General features: G+C 47.5%; 1 protein-coding gene across 1 annotated transcript; it reads right to left on the minus strand.

The window, feature by feature from the left end:
* Window positions 1–5,923: 5,923 nt before the first annotated feature.
* Window positions 5,924–12,338, minus strand: LOC127295161 (receptor kinase-like protein Xa21). Its single transcript, XM_051325063.2, has 2 exons — window positions 6,723–12,338; window positions 5,924–6,603 (listed from the first exon to the last, which is right to left on the minus strand). Exons 1-2 carry the CDS (start codon window positions 9,472–9,474, stop codon window positions 6,209–6,211), a joined length of 3,147 nt encoding a protein of 1,048 aa, XP_051181023.1. The 5' UTR covers window positions 9,475–12,338; the 3' UTR covers window positions 5,924–6,208.
* Between the last annotated feature and the right edge of the window lie 8,025 nt (window positions 12,339–20,363).

Here is a 20,363-nt window from a genome sequence, read left to right on the forward strand (position 1 = left end):
GGTAGTTGGCTGTTATTCCATGCTTGTGTCTCACTGATGCTCTTCCTTGTGTCTGTGTGACACACTGGCATGTGCTGGTGTATGCTTGTGCTTTCTCAAGCCACTGCTATTGCTTGCAATGATCCATTGGATCATCTGCAAAGCCTGGTGCATGGTTTACTTGTTGATATCATTTATCTGTGTTGCCTTATTTGATTTAGTGGATAAATGATGTGAACTGCTTTGCAGTAATGATCATATAAGTGGATTTAATAGAGCTAAAGGGATGCCAATCATTAATTGGGGACCCTAGCTCCCTTTGAACCCTTCTGGGTAATGATATGCTATTTGGCTTGATGATTTTGTGGTTGAGGTGGCCTCAACAGCAATTCCTTGCTGTTTTGGTAGCTCCCACCTCAGGTGGCTTGCTGTGTATGGACAAATGCTCTCTGGCTGATCATGTTTGATTGCCAGAAGCTTTTTGATGTTGACAATACTTGCAGAAACATATTTCTCTGCATGTCTGATGGTTTTAAATGGGCTAGAGTAATCTGAGTGTATATAGGTTAAAGTCTGGGATGGTTTTCTTCCTATTTCCATTTGGAAATATGCTACCTCTTGTCTGGTTGGCATAACCATGGTCTTAGGCTGTGATTTGATCCCTGGTCTTTGCCATTTCCACCAGGTTACTCTTGGTCTATGACCAAGTGATGATCAATACTGGTGTATTCCCCCTTTTGTGTGTCTATGTATACATGGCTGTGCAAATGATGAACAAAACCATCTGGTTTGTTCATGATCATGATATACCTCACTCCAGCTCCTAGAAATTGGTGTTGGTGTAGATGTTTTGCTTCTGGATGATCTTTGTGCTTGCCCTGCTCCTCCTAGTGGCTTATGCTTGATCTACTTCATGGTGTGATGGTCAACAGAAAGCAGTTCTTTATGGAACTGTTTCTGGATGATTTTGCTGGCTAAGATTTCTTTCTGTTCTTGTGTTCTTACCCTGTGGATCTCCTATCGGTGAATAGCTAAGGTTTGGCTGTGAAAAGGTTTTATACTCCCCTGTACCTTGCTTCCTTGGTCGACAGCACTACCAGGTCACTTTGGTGACTCTCCCCTAGCTTGTGTGTGTTGTTGCGCATGCAATAGGCCTGGTGAGCTGCATGTGTATGTGGCTTGGAACTTGAGCTTGTGGTGGATCAGCTCGGTAGGGTTTTGGTATTATCCCCAAATTTCCATTTCTTCTCTAACCTTCCAAGTGGCATTGCCACTTGGCATAATCCATGTGTTTGTCTTTGTTGTTTCTATATGCAGGGTTTAAGAAGATGATCAAGAAGATCTTCATCACTTGTTGATCAAGAACTCTTGAATAATTAGCTAGCTTAGCCATATATCATTATTTGTAATTTTTGCTTTTCTTTTTCATTACTTCAACTTCTGTAATGTGTTGAAATAATTATTGTTCATGTGAATATTGTAAATGACAATGTATCTTGTGTGATAATCAATAAAGCTCAAGGTTTTCTCTAATGAGCTTAAATTATAATTTCTATTGTTCCAATATCTTATTTATTTAATTGTTGATTGAATTATCCATAATTTAATTATGATATTCTTGTTTAATGTTTGAATTTTGAAATTCAAACGCATAATGTTATAATTCAATCATGGAACTTAAATTGAGATGACATATGTTCCCCTCTCTTCTCGAAAACCCTAATTGAGTTAATTGAGGTCCAAGTTTATAGCACTCTCGAAACCCTAACCCTGTAAGGTGTCGAGAGAGAAACTTGTCCCCCTTCGATGCAGTTTTCTTTAAAAGCGCAAAATTTCCCTAGATTTTACGATGCAATGCACATCCCTTTCTAAATTCTACCCCTCGATCGTCTCTAAACCTGGGATATTACAGTCCCCCTCCCAAAGTGCGCTCCCTGATAGCGCCAATTGATTCCTGCAATTGAAGCTTTTGAACGTACACATCGATCCACTCGAAATACCTGCATTTCTTCAGGATCTGAAAACAACAACATGAACCCTAAATCCCAAATTCGAGGGAATAACAAGAAAGTCGAGAGAAAATAGAGCAATTGGAGCGAGATCTAACCTTATCCCCCTCTCTATATGGCAAGCTCTCGCATGCAAGGAACTCACTTCCACGGTTGCCGTTGTCGTCCGTCTTACAGATCGACCGCTTTAGAGGCTCCTGGCGTGGGTAGTCAGGGCATCTTGTCAAAGGCACGGGTCCATACTACGGCCATGAAGAACGGAAGGTCGAAGACAAACTAGACATCACCCGCCTGCCGGAGAAGGCTGCCGCTGGCGGAGAAGAAGAACAATGGGGCGCGGGGAAAGAAAGGGGAAGCAATGGCACGGGCACGGGCGCGGGGCTGGCTCGGGCTCCCATTTTGCAACGGTCACCTAGGTAAGCTATGGGTCCGGCGCGCTAACGTGGACAAGTTGTGGGTCCCATGATGATCTGGATAAGTGGAGACGTGTCCACTGCGGGGCACCAACATCGGCCCCACTTGCCAGCACCAACCAACAGTCAACTAAACGGGATTCCTCCCGTCCGAGCTCCTTGTGAGGGTTTTAGACAAGGGCTTGGGTAAAACTGAGGAAAAACTAAGCGGCTGGGGAAAACTGATCACAACTAAAGACCCGAGGGCACGAAAATAGAAATCCCTATTAACAAAAGATAGTTTGGTCAAGAGAAATTGATAGGTAGAAAAAGTGTTATTTTGTGATAAAGATAAAACAATGCACCACCTTTTTATTGATTTCCCTTTTGCTAGACCGGCAGAAGGGGTTGCTCGTATGGCTTTTAATCTAGCACTATAAAAAATATAATTAGTAATTAGTTAAATGAGATTAATAAGAAAGATAAAGTTAAAATCTGAGTGGGCATCTGTGATTTATTTTGGGCCATATGACATATTCGAAATGATTTTATTTTTAACAAACCAAGAGTTCCTTCAGTTTTATAGGTTGTTCCTTTGGCCACCTACCGGATCCGTATGTGATTCTATCTAGAGATGGTGGAGAAGCGACATGTCATAAATACTAGGGTGTTTGCACGGGATTTGTTCAACCTGTACGGCTGACGCCCTGCTTAAGGCTAGCAATGTGTCGGGTTTAGTCGGGTCAACTTAAACTAGACCCATGCCCATCATCCTTATCGGGCACACCTGTGACCCACGACCCTACCCATGGGTAAGGAATGAGATTCATGCCCAAACCCATCGGGATGAAGAGTGGTGTGTTCCCGTTCATGACTTTGTGACTGCAAGTAGTACTAATATGCACATGTTTGGTGTCTGGATACAAGAGCTTTGTGTGTAAACGATGTATACTATCTACATGTATAATGTATGTGTATCATAGCCCACGTACCATACAAAATAATTCAATTGTTTTAATTAGTAATATTAATCGGGTGACCCATCGGGCAACCCGTGGGTATAGAATGATACTCATGCCCGACCCACGACTAATCGGGTTGCCCATGGGTCGTTTCCATGGGCGAACATCGAGACTCATACCCTACCCATTCGGATCGGGTGCCCATGGACAGACGTACCCATGGGTCGAAATGCCGGCTTGAGCCCCTGCCTAACTGAATTACAAGCTAATGCATAGACCACAAAAAGCTGTGGAGGAGCTTCAACATGCAACTCCGCGGGTGGTGATGGATATTTTCCAAGTGGTCATGATGACCCAAATCGGTAATGGTGACTCGGCTCTCTTTTGGCTTGATGGGTTGATGCACGGCCAGCATATAGGGGAGTTCACGCCAAATCTCCTTGCTGCTGTCCCAAAGCGCAAGGTGAAATCGAGGACCGTCAAGGAGGGCTCGCCAAAGCATGGCTGAAGGACTGCAGGCCGAACCTCGCTGCAGAGGCACCGCAAAAGTTCTTTCTTGTGTGGGAGCGGTGAAAGAGCATTTCCCGCCCTAAATGGGTTTTGGGTGTTCGGTGTCGACACAAGAAAGGATGTGTATTAATGTTTCCAGAAATATTTATTGAATCACACAAGACGGTATTGGACGCTTCGAAGAAGGATAGTGGCGGTAGTCGTCCAGTAGTTTTTTATAGCTTGTAAGGTAGTAGTGATCTCAAAGGAGGGCAATGTGGGCCATCCTATTCCACTCCATCACTCCCCCACTTGTTTGGTGCGCAGTTTTTCTGAACAAAACTGGAGGCCGAAACTTCTGTAGGGCAGCTGAGTTCTTGCCTTTCTCCTTGCCTGCTTGGCTGGCCGAAAGTTGGTCGCTACTTCCAGCGACCGTTAGTACCCACCTACTTCTGGTACAAGTCTCGAAAATTTTAGACGCACAAGGGGTACCAGTATCCGTTTTGATGGTTTCGAACGTTGGGCTGGAAGTTGGCTACTAGTACCGACAATACCGCCCTACTTTTGCCCACTTCCTTTCGCAACATGACCGTTGGGGCTTGGTTATGCATAATGGCCAGATTTGAAAGAGCCCATATAAATAGGGTCTTCTTCCCCAAGAAGAGCTACCTCTTGACTCTCTCTCTCTTTTCACCATTGATACACTAAGCTTAATTTCCGTAGATCTCTCTACCTAGCACTAGAATCTATTGACTATCTATTGACTCTTGAGGATCCGGTGGAAAAAACATAAATCTACACTCTCACCAAAAGAATTTGTATTCCTCCCGTGTTTCTTTGTGGACCTTTGTGAAGTCGTCCCGAAGCTCGAGCTTTGGTTGTAAATCTTCGTGGGTGTTGTTGGGAGCCTCTTATTAAGTTGTGGATGCATGCCTCGGCCTTTGTGTAAAGGTTTCGGTTGCCAGTTTGAAGGCCACCGCTCAGTGGAACGTGAGCTTACCTTCGTGGTTTGCTCACCGGAGAATATGGTGAGACATTTGTGGCGTTGATTGGCCTTTGTGACGCCACACCCTTCCAACGTAGACGTATTTCTACTCAAAAGGAAGAAACTACATGAATCAACCAATGTGTCTCCATGTGCTTCACCTTCTGCTATCCTTTACCGTTCCTTTATTACTTGTATCATTATCTAGTTTACTTGCTCATATCTTGTCATATAGGATTGTCCACCTAGTTGCATATCTAGAAAACTTATGTTTTTGTCAAGTCTAAATTTAAAAAGAACTAAAAATGTGATTAGAACATATTCACCACCCCTCTAGACGCCCATATGATCCTTTCAAGGGGGCTTTCGAGATACACCATGACCCAACAAGGAAAGATGATTTGATATGGAGGTGGGAGAAGGATGGGAGCTTCTCTTCACGCTCGACGTACAAGACGGCCTTCTTCGCCACAAACACTAAGGCGGACGACATGGACCAGGTATGAAGATCCCGTGCCCCACATAGTTGCCTATTTTTGCCTGGCTGACATCCAGAAACAGATGTTGGACATCTAATCAACTGCAAAAGAGGGGGCTTGCACACCCAGCGGTTTGTCCTTTCTACGACTAGCAACTTGAGACCTTGCAGCACCTCATGCTATGGTGTGTCGTGGCCCGCAAGGTTTGGCCATGAACATTGTCGCACTATGGAAAGCCAGTGGGCCCCCCCCCCCCCCCCCCCCACCGAGGCGGACACACCGCTGATCCACTAGTGGGTGAGCCATATGGCGCCGAGGAAGGAGAGGCACGATCTTTGGACCGTGATCACTCTCGTGTTTTGGTGCCTTTGGAAGCACCGAAACAATGTGGTGTTCAATGCGGAAAGGCCAGACGCACGGACAGTCACCCAGATGATCCGATCCAAATTTGAGGTATGGAAGAGGGCGAACCTCTTCCGTGGGGAAGTATTCACTTTCCAACCTTTGATTCTCTTTGGTTGCTCGAAGGAGAATAGGCTTAGGGCCGAGAGCTTTCGCCTCATGTTGACAACAATCTAAGCCGCTAGCCAGCGTTGAATACTTGTCACTTGGCGCCCCTTCTATGATATGTGATGCACCTTCCAGGGTCTATTCTATATAAAAAAATAGCCTGAAATTTGTGCTACAGCTCAGAAAATCAATCAAAGTTTGTACACGGAATAGTTGCAAAATACTGATGCATTACAAACAAAGATGCGGTGACATGCAAAGTACAATTGTGAGCATACATCGAGCCATGGTCAAAAATGAACTGCTGGAAATGACACCATAGGAATCAGATCAGAAAGAAGTTCAAGGATATCTGTGAGCAACAAATCATCCAATACATAAATCATTCCAGCATGACATCACTCTATGGATATTTTCCATCTTTCACATGCTGGATGCTCTCGAGAGACTCTTTCATTGCATGCAGTTCCTTGATGATATCTCCGGTGGGTGTCCTACTTGATGGCAATTCCTTAGAGCAAGACATTCCAAGTCTAAGTAGTGAAGCAAGCCAATCAATCTTTCTTCTATAGAGAGAATCATTTGCCATCTGAAGTCCATTGTCAAGCTCCAGCGAAAGCTGTGTGTCCACAATGTCTATCACTCTGTCATCTAGACCCAGCTCAACATATTCCCGGAGGGTTAATCCTTGTCTGAATCCAGTATCAGTGGGCTTTTTCCCAGTTACTGTTTCCAAAACTAGAATTCCATAACTGTAAATATCTCCATTTGTTGATACCACATTGCCAGCACCATACTCTGTTGCAGTAAACATTTGTTAATCGTATTAATACTTCTTAGAACACACAAAAGTCTATATTTACAAAGATAGAATAAAATAAGGAAAATCGTAGAACAATAAAGGATATTATGCTCACCTGGGGCAGCATAACCAATTGTCCCTCTAAGTCCCATTGAGCTCGTCGATTGCTGAAGAGATGTGCTTCCCTCGTCAAAAATCCTTGCAAGTCCAAAGTCTCCAACATGGGCTACCATATCAACACCCAAGAGCACATTGCTTGACTTAACATCACAATGCACAATGGGTGCGGGGCCTTGCCAATGAAGATAGTCCAACGCGCAAGCCACATCCAGTAATATGGTCACTCTTCCAAGGAGATCCAAGTGCCTCTGTTCAGGTTGGTCATCTTTGTCAGGATGTAGCCAACCTTCTAGGCTACCATTCGGCATAAAGTCATACACTATTGCTTTGAAATCATTCCCTCTAGTATCAATGCTTGAACAAACTGTAATAATCTTGACAAGATTCCGATGCCGCATATTTCGCAGGGCTTCGCATTCGGCAGTAAAACTCTTGAGCGCCATGGGAGTTTGTAGTTTCAGTACCTTCACAGCAACAAGACTTGCACTTTCACCTGGTTGATCTAATTCTCCTTTGTATACTGATCCAAATGATCCAGAGCCCAACAAGTTGCTTGTTGAGAAACCATCTGTGGCCTTTACCAACTCTGAGTAAGAGATCAATGGGTGGCCTTTCACGGATGTTGTTATAGGGATATTTATTTTACTTCTCTTGCGCCAATTAACAAGCTTGTAGAGTAATGCAAGAACAAGCAGTGTTGCAATAAGAGGAATAATCACGGGTACCACCGGAAATTTGTGCTTCCTCTTTCCTGATTGCAAAGAACAACGAGGCAAATGTAGGCCAGGTATGCCACCGCAAACCAATTCATTGCCTTGGATTGATACTGCTGTAGCATTTGTGAAAACTCCAATGTTTGGCACTTCCCCAACAAAGCTATTGAATGAAAGGTTGAGATAAGAGAGAGTAGTAAGATCCCCTAAGAACTTTGGTATCTGGCCCGATAAATTGTTGCTTGAGACATCAAGAGTTTCTAGACCTTTCAGACGACTCAAGGCTGATGGGATGCTGCCATTTAGGATGTTATTTTGGAGAAAGAGATACCGGAGAAGTTGGCATTCACCAAGGGCGGCAGGTATCTCACCTGAGAATTTGTTTGACTGTCCACGGAATGCTACAAGATTTTTCAGATTTCCTATTTGTTGTGTTATGGATCCCTCCAACATATTATGGGATAGATCTAAATTTTTTGAGAGAGTGGGGATGTCGTATAATCCGCTGGGAATCGTACCTATAAGGTTATTATTACCAAGTCCTAGTTCCAACAGCTTTGTTAGATTCCCAAGCGAGCTTGGTAACCTACCGCTGAATTTATTCATCCCGAGGTTCAAATATATCAGCTCGGTAAGATTTCCTATGACCGATGGAATTGACCCACTAATTTTATTTTCAGATGCACTGAGCCTGCCCAAGCTTTTTAGATGACTCAAGGAAGAAGGAAGAGGTCCAGTGAAAGAGTTTTTAGAAAGGAAGAGATTTTGCAAGCTATTGAGATTACCTATGTCTTTAGGGATGCTTCCTGATATTTTGTTTCCTTCAAAGACGAGAACCTTTAAGGAAGTAGAAAGATTGGAAACTGAATCAGGGAGAACACCCTCAAACATATTGAGACCCAATCCCAAACTTTTTAATTGGGAGCAATTCGTTAATGCAGTCATGAATTCCCAATCTTTGGGCTCTTTAGCTTGAAGCAAATTTCCCGAGAGCTGCAGCCAAGTGAGATTTTTTAATCTTCCAACCTCTGGAGGCACACCACCACTGAAAAGGTTATCCAAGAGCTGAAGTACTGACATGTCAGAAGCATTAGCTATCGAAGGTGGAATGTGGCCATGAAACTGGTTAGAGTCCATGAATATCCTCTGCATATGGGGAAGATTACTGAATGCATTTGGAGGTATTGTACCGCTTAGCATATTTTTCTGGACAGAAAACACTCTTAAAGAGGAATTGTTCCAAATAGAAATGGGGATCACTCCACTTAAATTATTGAAGCTTAAGTTGAGCCAACTTAATCTGGATAAGAACCCCAAAGACGACGGGATAGTTCCTGACAGAGTGTTGCCATCAAGAGCAAGACCCGAGAGGCTGGAGAGATTTCCCAAACTAGGTGGTATCTCACCAGATAATCTGTTCTGGCTCAAAGCCAGGTTTTCAATCACATGAAAATCTGCCAGCGATTGAGGGATCTGTCCTGACAAACGATTTTCTGAGATGGCTAAAATCTTGAGATTTCTTAAAGACCCTATGTTGACAGGAATCTCACCTTGGAGTTGGTTAAAGCTAAGGAAAAGAATTGTGAGATTCGTGCACTCTACCAGAGCAACAGGAATGCTTCCTTGGAGATGATTTGTGCTCAAGTTCAGCACCTGAAGCCTGAGAAGACGACCGATCTCCGGAGGTATCTTCCCAGCAAGCTGGTTATTGCCAAGGTTCAGCTCCTTGAGAAAAGATAAGTTTCCCATAAACGGCGAGATGCGCCCAGACAGATTGGCAGAGCCCAAGCGCAGAGCGACGACTCTCTCAGGGTGCCGCCGGCCACCGCAGATGACTCCTGGCCAGCGGCAGTAGTGGCTGGACGTGTTCCATGAGGCCAGCAAGTCCTCAGATGTGCTTGCCGACAGCATGGACTTGACGGAGAGGAGCGCGAACTCATCCGACGCTATCTCGTTGCTGCTCCGTGGGGTTACCAGAGCATGTGAACAGAAGAAGAAAAAGAAGTAGCAGAGAAATGCTAGTGCTTTCTCCATTGGGGAATGGCTGCAAGAATGTGCATGTATCTATATATGCTGAATACTTGTCATTTTCTTGCAAGGAGTTCAGTAAGTTGGGAATGTGTAAACAGGGAAATGTTATGGCATTAGGATATGTATTAGAGACTTAATAGTTGATATGGTCAGAGATCTGGATAAAATTAATTTGACCGGCTTAAAATTATATTCATAAAAAACTTTTTTGCAAGATTAGCTTCCAAGACTACGAAAAAAAAAACTTTACATTCTTTGGACAATGTTGAACAAATAGATCTGGACAAATAAAGCCTGGATGTATGTATGTATTTTAGCGAGTCCTCCTCTCTCCAACTACTTTATGTTAGATAAGCAGGGTCTTGATTATTCTACTAGTGGGACATGTCACACTCAGCAAATCGGTTGTTGTCTCTCATCTTGTCGGCCTTTGGCAGAGACTACCAACCACTTCTAATATGCAAGAGTTAATATTAGTTATGACTTCAAAATAGTGTAAGGTTATACTAATTCAAGAAAAGTAATACGATAATATTCTACAAAAGTACAAAACCAGGAAAACTGAGTTCAGTAACACTATGTAGACCTGGCCACAATTCTTCAAAAACAATACAGGAACCAAAAAAACTCGAATAAAACTAAATGATTATGAAATGAGTTTTTCTGTTGAAAAGCAAGTTTTGTCAGCATTTCAAATTTAAGAAAGTACAGTGTTTCTGGACGATTTCAAGATGAATCCTAATTTAATGGATTCTTGATTATAATAGATATGATATGGAACCAAGTTCTCATTTGTCCGGACTTAGGATATTAAGTATATGCAGAATCTTGCTTGGTCCAGACCTAATATTCCGGCACCTGTGAGTCATGACAAAGTCAGTAACCATCACCCCATCAGTCTCTACTCCCTAGTCATCTTGCCGGCCTTCACAGGATTATGTTCACCGAATAGCCCCAGTTATTTATGCTTTACATGTATGGCAAGGCAGATACTTCAATCCAATATATGCGCAGTAGATACAGTCAACCACTGACAAAAGATGTCATATTCGGTTGCGCGATCAGTATGGTTTTGATTACTCGAAAACTTTATGACTTCTTATTTCTGATGAGGTCACTGTCATGCAAGGTTGCGACTAATTCTGTACCTTCACATTCCCACGAATGGAAATTGATCGTATGTCAGCTTATAAGATAATCATACTATCAATCACAAGGAACCACTTGGACAACTCGGTGCTACGCAGCCTGCTAAAAGGTTTTCACAAGTGAACCGAGCAACCCAACCTTGATTTTAATACTAAGGACGGGAAGAATTTTACACGATCTGGATTCAAACACCTAGCCCCCAAATGCCAGATGGCACTCAGATAAGAGTATCTCCACCGGCGCGCCCCATTGCGCCCCGATAGTGTTTTAGGGGCCGGCGTGATTTTTGGGCTAGCACCGGTGCACCTCAAAAGGCGCCGTCTAGTTTTAGAGCCCAATAGAAGCGCCGGCAACCCCGTGCCGGCCCCTTCGTAGAGGGCGCAGATCGTACGCGTCGGCGCCTCGTGGCACGTCAGAAACCGCGTGTGGGCTCCGCCTGGCAGCCACACCGCTTTCCCCACCTCCCACCCACGCCCGAGCCGACTCCCACCCCTCTAGATCGCCACCATCATCGTCGTCGTCGCCCTCTGCTTGCAATAGACACCGCCGCATGTCCAGGAACTGCCGTCCATCGACACGGCCGCCACCCCTTGACCAGCGGCCGCTGTTTCGCCCCATCTCCAGCTTCGAAGATGGACGCTTATTTTGCAACATGCCAGGAACAGCTCGCAAGGATGTTGAGCGTGCTTTTGGGGGTGCTTCAACAACGTTTCGCCGTTGTCAGGTACCCTTCTCTCACTTGGTCTGAGTCTCAGATGTGGAAGGTGATGAACGCATGTGTGATCTTGCACAACATGAACATTGAGAGCGAGCGCGATGAACCTGTGCATGATGATCAAACCATTTGATTATCAAAAGCCTCTTGCTGAGGTAGAGCATGTTCCTCAAGAATTTGGCGTTTTCCTTCACATGCATCATGAAATCCGAGATACATGTGTTCATGCTCAACTTCAAGCAGATCTAGGTGCGCATTTATGGGTGAGGAGAGGAGCCGCCAACAATGCATGATTTAATTTCTATTTATTTGATTTTATGAATTATTAAATTTTCATTTGTTTGATGGTATGAATAATTTAATTTCTATTTGTGTGATTGTATGAATATTTAAATATAGTATGAATAAAATGTGATTGATATGTTATTTCAAAATACTGTAAAAAGAAAAAATATTTTGAGGTTGTCGTATGGAGGTGCCGGTGGAGATGCTCTAACATGATCGACATGGCTGCAAGAGGTACTAACGGTATAATTTGCATTTTATAACTGAACAGGGTATACATCATTCACAAGAAGAAAATTGAAACCCCAAATTTTCGGAACGAGATCCTCTGACGTTCTACGAATAACTGCAGAGGGACGTTGTTGCATTTGATCCGTCTCTTCCCCAAAGCCCAATTTGACTAAGCGAAGACCGCAATAAGCCTGGTCTAGCTCTGAATAGATCATCCCTCCAAAAAAAAAGCACTGAATAGATCAACCTCAAAAAAAAAAAAACTCTGAATAGATCTCCTGCCCGAATTCACCTTGAGTCCTCGTCGCAGTGAGGGCATCTCTAACGCGCCGACGTATATCGGATTTGTCGCGAGCGTTTGTTTGCGTCGTCCCGTGAACATATTTTAACCGCGCGTCTGTTTGCGTCTGGGCTCCCAGCGGGCCAACCTATTTTTTTGATTTGCAACATATTTAAAAAGCATAATCTACTACATAGAAACTATATAAAGTAGTTGTACAAACCTAGACTACTTGCTGCCCGACGGACCGGCCCCGTCGTTGCGTCCCTCCCTCGTCTGTCGTGCAGCCGCTAGGGCTCGGTGCGCCGCCACGTCCTCTAGCAGGCACAGCCGCAGCCTCTCGCTCGCGGTGTCCTCGGTCTTCTTGAGTGTCTCGAAGGAGTCGACTAACGTCGTCTGCTCTGCCGCCTTCTCCTCCGGGGTAGGCGCATCAGGGTCATCAGAAGACCATGAGATGTCGGAGTCGTCATCCTCTGCGGCTGCGGCGGCCGCCACCCTGCGGTGTTCCATCTCGGCATCGAACATGCCGAGCTCCGCGGACATGGTTGCCTACCTCTGTGCACGAAGTAATGGCGACGCCACGGGTGTCGCGGCCATCGCCTGCCTCCGGCCTATATAAACAGAGGCGCGCACATCTCATCTGCTCGCACACTAAACCCTAGCCACCGCACAACCTCCACCGTAACACCGCTGCCGCTCAACCTAAACCTTTGCCACCATGAGCAGCGCCAGCCGCGGCTAGGCTGCCGCGTCTCCACCTCCACCAGCCTCGAGGTCCGACGAGCAGTTTGACGACGACGACAACACCGACGACCTCCTCGACCCGGTCAGGGACGCCAAGTCCTGGCTGATGCGGAGAAGGAAGCAGAGGAGGAGCGGGCGGCCCACACGGCGTTCGACTCCGAGATGGAACGCCGCAGGGTGGCCGCCGCCGCAGCCGCAGAGGACGATGACTCCGACATCTCATGGTCTTCTGATGACCCTGATGCGCCTACCTCGGAGGAGAAGGCGGCAGAGCAGGGAGCGTTAGTCGACTCCTTCGAGACACTCAAGAAGGCCGAGGACGCCGCGAACGAGAGGCAGCAACTGTGCATGCTAGAGGACACGGCGACGCACCGAGCCCTAGCGGCTGCACGACAGGCGAGGGAGGGACGCAACGACGGGATCGGTCCGTCGGGCAGCAAGTAGTCTAGGTTTGTACAACTACTTTGTATAGTTAATCAAAAAAATGGTCGTCCCGCTGGAAGCACACCCAGACGCAAACAAACACGCGGTTAAAATATGTCTTTGAGACGACGCAAACAGACGCTCGCGGCCGTCCGATATACATCGTGTATGTTGGATGTCCTCACTGGGACGGCGACTCAAGGTGAATTCGGGCACGATATCTATTCAGAGCTAGACCACGCTTAATTCGGTCTTCGCTTAGTTAAATTGGGCTTTGGGCTTGCCCCGTCGTTCTGTTTCAAGGGATTCGATAGACGCCGTCTGATGGGGAAGGGACGGATCAAATGGAACAACGTCCCTCTGCAGTTATTCGTAGAACGTCAGAGGATCTCGTTCCAAATTTTCTAGGGGCGCAGTATGTTTTACAGCAGTGGTCTCCAGAGCACACAAGGGTGCACCATTAGATTCACAAATCGTGGAATCATAGTGGAGAGAAGTTAAAGGTGAGATAGCAAGGTAGACTGCGGTACTGCGGTAGAAGACAATGACCAAGAATTCAAGTGATTACCATGGATCCAATCTTCTTAAATCTTGCTCTTCTTTACCAAGAACCCGCAGATCCAGCGGCTAAACTACTCCTTCCCCCAGGCCCCCCATGAACACGGCGGAAGGAGCGTACACTACTGCCTCCCCTGCGCTCCTCCGCTCCCGCGGCCGCACGGCCACCGGCACGCCTTCTTGAGTTTCATGGGTCGAACGGAGGAAGAGTGGATGGGTCCCGCGACGTAAGATAAGTCACCACCGGAAGTATCATATATTAATATCATCCATGTATATGATATTATCCCTACAATGCATAGTAATCTTGTGATAGTATCATAGACTAGTTATATTTATTGATTTGTGGAATCTCAATATAAATATGTGTATACTAAGATTTATTTAGAATTATTTTTTCTAGTCTACGTGCTATGATACACTACCTAGGATACTACTATTATCTCTTTCATCATTAATTCATCAGTAATTGATGTGACACATCAGCTTTTTGCATGCATGTAGTGTATGATAATAGCTATGATATCTTTATTGTGAGTAGTCTAATTGGAAGGCGGTACGGCTTGTCAGGTTAGGGCGCGATCCATTGTGTTCATATATATTTTGGCTCAGTGGTACGTACAAAAAATTCTATGATAAAAAGTCCATTCATATTTAGTTGTAATTTACATGTTTGAAAAAAAATTAAATTTGTTGATGTTATGGAACCTAGGTTATAATGTCACGCCTGCTGCTGGGCCCTCGCGACGGCCTAAGAACAAGGACGAGGATTCCCTCTCTAAGAGACAGGAGGTCTCCGCGAGGGGAAGTCACCTCGCAACTGTTTCCAGGAGTTTCCCTTCGCGAGAGAAATCACAAGAAGATGCCATATGAGATCCCTTCGCGGGCCAGTCGCGTAGGGATGAAGCTAAGGAGTGGTGACGCCAGCCGTGACGTACTGAGAAGATAAGAGAAGATACAAGTTTGTCTACATAAAGTGGAGTGGTCGTTGCCTCCTTTCCCTAAAGGATCGGGGTGGATGGTGCAAGTACAGCAGGGATGTCGACACCCCCCTCAACCACTTCCGGTGGACCTAGACAGTTGGTGTGACCATGGATCAAGTCCAAGGGCTTAGTTAGGGACAAGTTCCCTCTTCCTTGAGCTGCTATGTGGTTACCCCTCTACCAAGTTTCCTTGGGAAAGAGGGCTAGCGTCATTATAAAAGGAGGGGCAGTTTCCCAGTGGAGGGGGATCTCTCTTCCTTCGGCTCTTGATTCTCTAGAGATACCACTTAGATGATGCCGTCTTCTACCTAGAGCATACCGCATCTAGATCTAAGGAAGAACTCCTCCACCACCTTGTAACACCGTACTCATCCTGGAGCAATATCAATACCACACCAAGGCAGGACGTAGGGGTTTTACCTCACCACGAGGGCCCTAAACCTGGGTAACTTCATATTCCTCTCTGTCGTGTTGCTTGTGTGCTGCTCCGGCGTCACCATGGCCATGTTGAGCTTGGAGCGTTGCTCCTACCCCCCTATGGTCTGATAACCTCAAGGGTCTCGCCGAGGTACCTGTGTTTCTTCTGAAACTGAAACCCCGAAAGTTGGCGCGCCTTGTAGGGGGCTAAAGCGTGCTTCCGGTTCTTGATCGACATGGCTGATGCTAGGATCTAGAACGTGAGGCGCTGCAACGCCGGCAGATCTCAGGCCATGGCCCTAACCGGGCGCCAGCCTTCTCTCGGCGCCTCTGACGCCAGCAAGCCTACCGCGTCAAGGCAAGGGGGCTGTTGGGAGCCCCTTGGGCTGGTCGCAACCCTCCACTCGGTCGCGGGTTGGCTTCGGGCCTGGCGTCCCAGCACTAGCCAGGGCACCCGGCGAACGTGGCACGTCGACCTCGCCTCCATCACCATCTCTTGCCCAACAAAGTTTTCTGCCACCCGCGCCCACAAATGGAAGGTCCGCGTGTGGTGGCACTCTGCCTCAGACTCCCACGACATCAAGAGAATACTCTCGTCGCCATCGAACTCACGCAAAGGCGTTGGGAGCTCGCCCTCAATGAGGTCAACAGGGCAGGATCCGGTGTCTTCGTACCAGGACGACGGGTTTACAACACCGCATTTTCATTCCTCGGAAAGGAGATGCGCTACCTGGCCTGGCCCTGCGGTTTCCACCCCAGGCTGCCTCCGCTCTACGACGGCACTACCAAACATGTGGGCTTCTTACAACTCTACGCCATGGTCATCCTCGCCGCAGGAGGAGATCACCGTGTCATGGTGCATTGGCTCCCCGTGGCCCTCGAAGGTGCGGCCCTGGCATGGGTATCCAAATCCACCCTGCCCGCCGCATATGTTCCTTCATGGGGAAACCTCTGCGGATGTTTCTTCGCCCGCTTCGTGGTGGGCCCCGGGCACCCCGCCTCCAAGGACGATCTCGCGGATGTGGTGCAAAGGCCCGGCAAAACTCTTCACGGCTTTGCGAGGCGTTTCCACTTGATTCGCATGAGGAACCCCAAGGTTATCAGCAAGGAAACCGTCTCTGCATTTTCCCCGGGGGCGACCCACCCCGGGGTCAAGAGGGCGCTGGCCTCCCACCGGTGCGTCAGCTCCATCAAGATCTTCCGGATCATCGACGAGCTCGCCACGACGAAAAAAGTAATATCTCCGCTCACGCGACAAGGGACCCCCGCATGGGACGGCGGGGTGGTCGCGAGAGGATCCCCTGCTTTGAGAGCCATGCTTGAAGCGTTGGGGGGGATTCGTGCAGGCCCTCTCCAGCTCGATCCGCTGGCTCCCCATCGTCGATAGATCCTTCGCCAGGCTCCGCGAGCCCCCCTCCGAATGGAAGTCTCGCACTTGTGCCCATATGGAAGGGCCTCGAGAGGGCCTCCGCGATTGCTCCAACGCAAGAGGCTCGTGGGCTCCCTTGTCGGGCGCACCCTGAAGCCCGGGCATACTTGTATCCTTTCTCCAAGAGGATTCCCACTGCATACTGGGCGTAGACTCGCAGTTTGGCGTATGAGTATCGTTTGTTTTGCATGTGTGTGTACATTTTGCTTCAGCTATCTCGACACGGCGCCTTTGTTAAACAGGGAATGATCTCTCTCCAAGAACTTGTGCACTCAATAAGGGCCATATCGGGGTTTCCCTCCCGATGGGAGTTTCCGGCAAGAGAAAAAGTTCTGTCACCTTTTTCTCCTGGTGAGGAAGACCCTAATCAGCAAGGACAACACCTAAGGTGACGTCGTAGGAAACACCATGGGAAAACGTCTCTGAGGGGACGCCGTAGGCATAAGCGAGGACTACACCTAAGGTAAACCTCCTCGAGGTGATGCCGTCGGCATTCCCTCTCGAGAGTGGTCACCTCAGAGGAAGTCCCCAATCGGGAAAACCTCCATGAGGTGACGCCATAGGCAATGCCATCAGCAAACCTCTCTGAGGGGACGCCGGAGGCATCAGCGAGGACCACGCCATGGGCAAACCTTTCTGAGGGGACGCCGGAGGCATCAGTGAGGACCACACCATGGGAAAACCTCTCTGAGGATGCCGGAGGCATCATCTAGAACTATGCCATGGGCAAACCTCTCTGAGGGGACGTCAGAGGCATCAACAAAAGTTGGTCTATGGGTAAACCCCCTTTGGACGATTCCATCGGCATCGACCGAGCCAACATTACTAATACCCTCCTTCTACGAGGAAGCCCACTCTTAGGGACTAATTCCCTCCTTCTATGAGGAAGCCCTCTCTCAGGGACTAATTCCCTCCTTCTACGAGGAAGCCCCTCTCTCAGGGACTAATTCCCTCCTTCCACGAGGAAGCCCTATCTCATGGACTAATCCCCTCCTTCTACGAGGAAGCCCTCTCTCAGGGATTAATCCCCTCCTTCTACGAGGAAGACCTCTCTCAAGGACTAATTCCCTCCTTCCACGAGGATGGCCTCTCTCAGGGACTAATTCCCTCCTTCCACGAGGAAGCCCTCTCTCCTTCTACGAGGACTCATGGACTAATTCCCTCCTTCTACGAGGAAGCCCTCTCTCATGGACTAATTCCCTCCTTCTACGAGGAAGCCCTCTCTCCGGGACTAATTCCCTCCTTCCATGAGGAAGCCCACTCTGAGGGACCAATTAATTCCCTCCTTCTACGAGAAGGACCTCTTTCAGGGACTAATTCCTTCCATGAGGAAGCCCACTCTCAGGACTAATATCTTCTTCTCGAGGAGGACCCACAATGGAGGACAAGACATCTCACCTGGACACCCCTCGACAGCCAACCTTCAATGCTCAATTTGTCCGGCCTCGTTACCTTATCAATTCCATACCCCGTATACCTCCTATCAAGAACGACAATTTAGGCATGGAAGGTATGAGCGCGAGAGGAAAACATAAAATAAAACATGATAATGGTCACAACGAGTTCAAACAACCTAGATAGGACACAACCCAAAAGAACTACTGAAGAGATCTGAACCAGTGGAATGAGACGCCACACAAAAGGATCTTCACCAGGGCGGGGGAGGAAGAAGCGTCGTCATCACTCCTCCGAGCCGCGGCCTCTGGCCTCCGGCCTCCTCACTTCTTCGGAGACACCACCACGGGGTGGTGAAAGATGCGGCACTGGTTATCATCAAAGACCTTGATAACGAACTTGTCAGTGACCTCGCAGTGGCGGAAGATCAGGAGGACGCCAAGTTGGAGTTTGTAGAAGCGGGCAAACCTGGCCCGGTCCCCCGCCAGGAAGGTGCTCCCGCTGGAGCCCTGGATGATGTCCACCCTCCACGTATCGTGACCTTCGCTCCCCTCCCAGAAGAAGACGTGCTCCCCCTCCCCGCCCCACTAGTAGGTAAAGTCTCATTCGTGGTGCACCAAAAAAGCTATTCTGTGGCGCATGGGCCGTGCACCACAGAATCTACGCCACAAAAATGTGAATTATGTGGCGCACGGGCCCATGCGCCACAGAAAGTGACATTTCTGTGGCGCACCAGGTAGACATGCGCCACAGAAACCAGCGGTGGTGCTCCACCGAATTTGTTTTTGAATTTCAAAAAAAAAATGGCGGCCAGATCTAGATCTAGATCTGAGGCTGCCGAATTTTCGCCGGATTTTTTCTAAAATTTGTTGGAGGTCGCCGAAGGTGGGTGGAGGAGGAGGAGGCCGGATGGAGGTGGTGGGTGGGTGGAGGAGGAGGAGGAGGAGGCCGGCCGAAGGTGGGTGGAGGAGGAGGAGGTGGAGGAGGAGGCCGGCCGTAGGTGGGTGGAGGAGGAGGCCGACCGGAGGTGGTGGGTGGGTGCAGGAGGAGGAGGATGAGGTCACCAGAGGAGGTCGCCGGGTGGAGGAGAGGAGGGAGGAGGAGAAGTGGAGGTGAATGGAAAGTGGAAGTGGAGGAGAAGGTGAGGAGGAAAAGTGGAGGGGAGGAGGAGGAGGCGCCACCGAAATTCAAATTTCAGCACTAGAATTCTGTGGCGCATATGCACTTGGTGCGGCACAGTTTTTTGTCAAATTTTTAAGTTTTGCAGGAAAAATCTTGACTTGCCATAACTTTGTACCCGTTTTGATATATTGTGCGTTTTTTTCGAGTTCGTATGCAACCAACAATCTTGTTTTACCGATACACAACGCAATTTTGCAAAAAAAGTCAAAATTTATGTTTGTTAATTCTCATTAAAACTAGATGACATAATACATGGGCACCTCGAAGGATTTTATTTTTTGAAATTCCTATCTATTTCTTATGTATTTTACAGAGCTAAAAAAGGTGATCCACGGGTAGGGGCGGGGGGGGGGGGGGAGGGGTGGAGTTGCGTGGAGAGCAAAAAACTCAGAAAACTTCTGTGGTGGATGGAGCTCCATGCGCCACAGAAATGCTTCTTTCTATGGAGCATTTGGCCCAATGCGCCACATAATGTCTTATTTCTGTAGTGCGCCACAGAATGTCTTATTTCCGTGGCGCACCAAGCAAGGTGCGCCACAGAAAGGCTAAATTCGATGGCGCACGTGATTTTGTGCGCCACAGAAATAACAAAACCAATTATTGGGCCTGGCCGGGGGTGGGGCCCACCATGTTTTTGTGGCGCATGTGTGTGTGTTGGGCCACAAAAATACATTATTTTAGTGGCGCACTTGGTTTAGTGCGCCATAAAATTAATTTATGTGACGCATGCAAAAGAGGTGTGATGTCTACGCACGCTTCTATTCTAGTAGACAGTGTTGGGCCTCCAAGTGCAGAGGTTTGTAGAATAACAACAAGTTTCCCTTAAGTTGATCACCCAAGGTTTATCGAACTCAGGGAGGTAGAGGTCAAAGATATCCCTCTAAAGCATCCCTGCAATTACGATACAAGAAGTCTCTTGTGTCCCCAACATACCCAATACACTTGTTAGGTGTATAGGTGCACTAGTTTGGTGAAGAGATAATGAAATACAAGTAATATGGATGATTATGAGTAGTAATTGCAATCTGAAATAAAAATGGCAGCAAGCAAACATGCGGCTGGGGAGCGACGTCCCCCAAACGCGGCACGAACAAAACACGT

The sequence above is a fragment of the Lolium perenne genome, chromosome 4 (genome assembly GCF_019359855.2).
Source record: "Lolium perenne isolate Kyuss_39 chromosome 4, Kyuss_2.0, whole genome shotgun sequence".
NCBI classification, from domain to species: Eukaryota; Viridiplantae; Streptophyta; class Magnoliopsida; order Poales; family Poaceae; genus Lolium; species Lolium perenne.

Bases quoted from the DNA above. Each gene is read 5' to 3' on its own strand.
- LOC127295161 (XM_051325063.2), bottom strand. From the start codon at position 9,474: ATGGAGAAAGCACTAGCATTTCTCTGCTACTTCTTTTTCTTCTTCTGT. The intron at 6,604-6,722 runs GTGAGCATAATA...TTACTGCAACAG, and splicing joins AATTGGTTATGCTGCCCCAG to AGTATGGTGCTGGCAATGTG.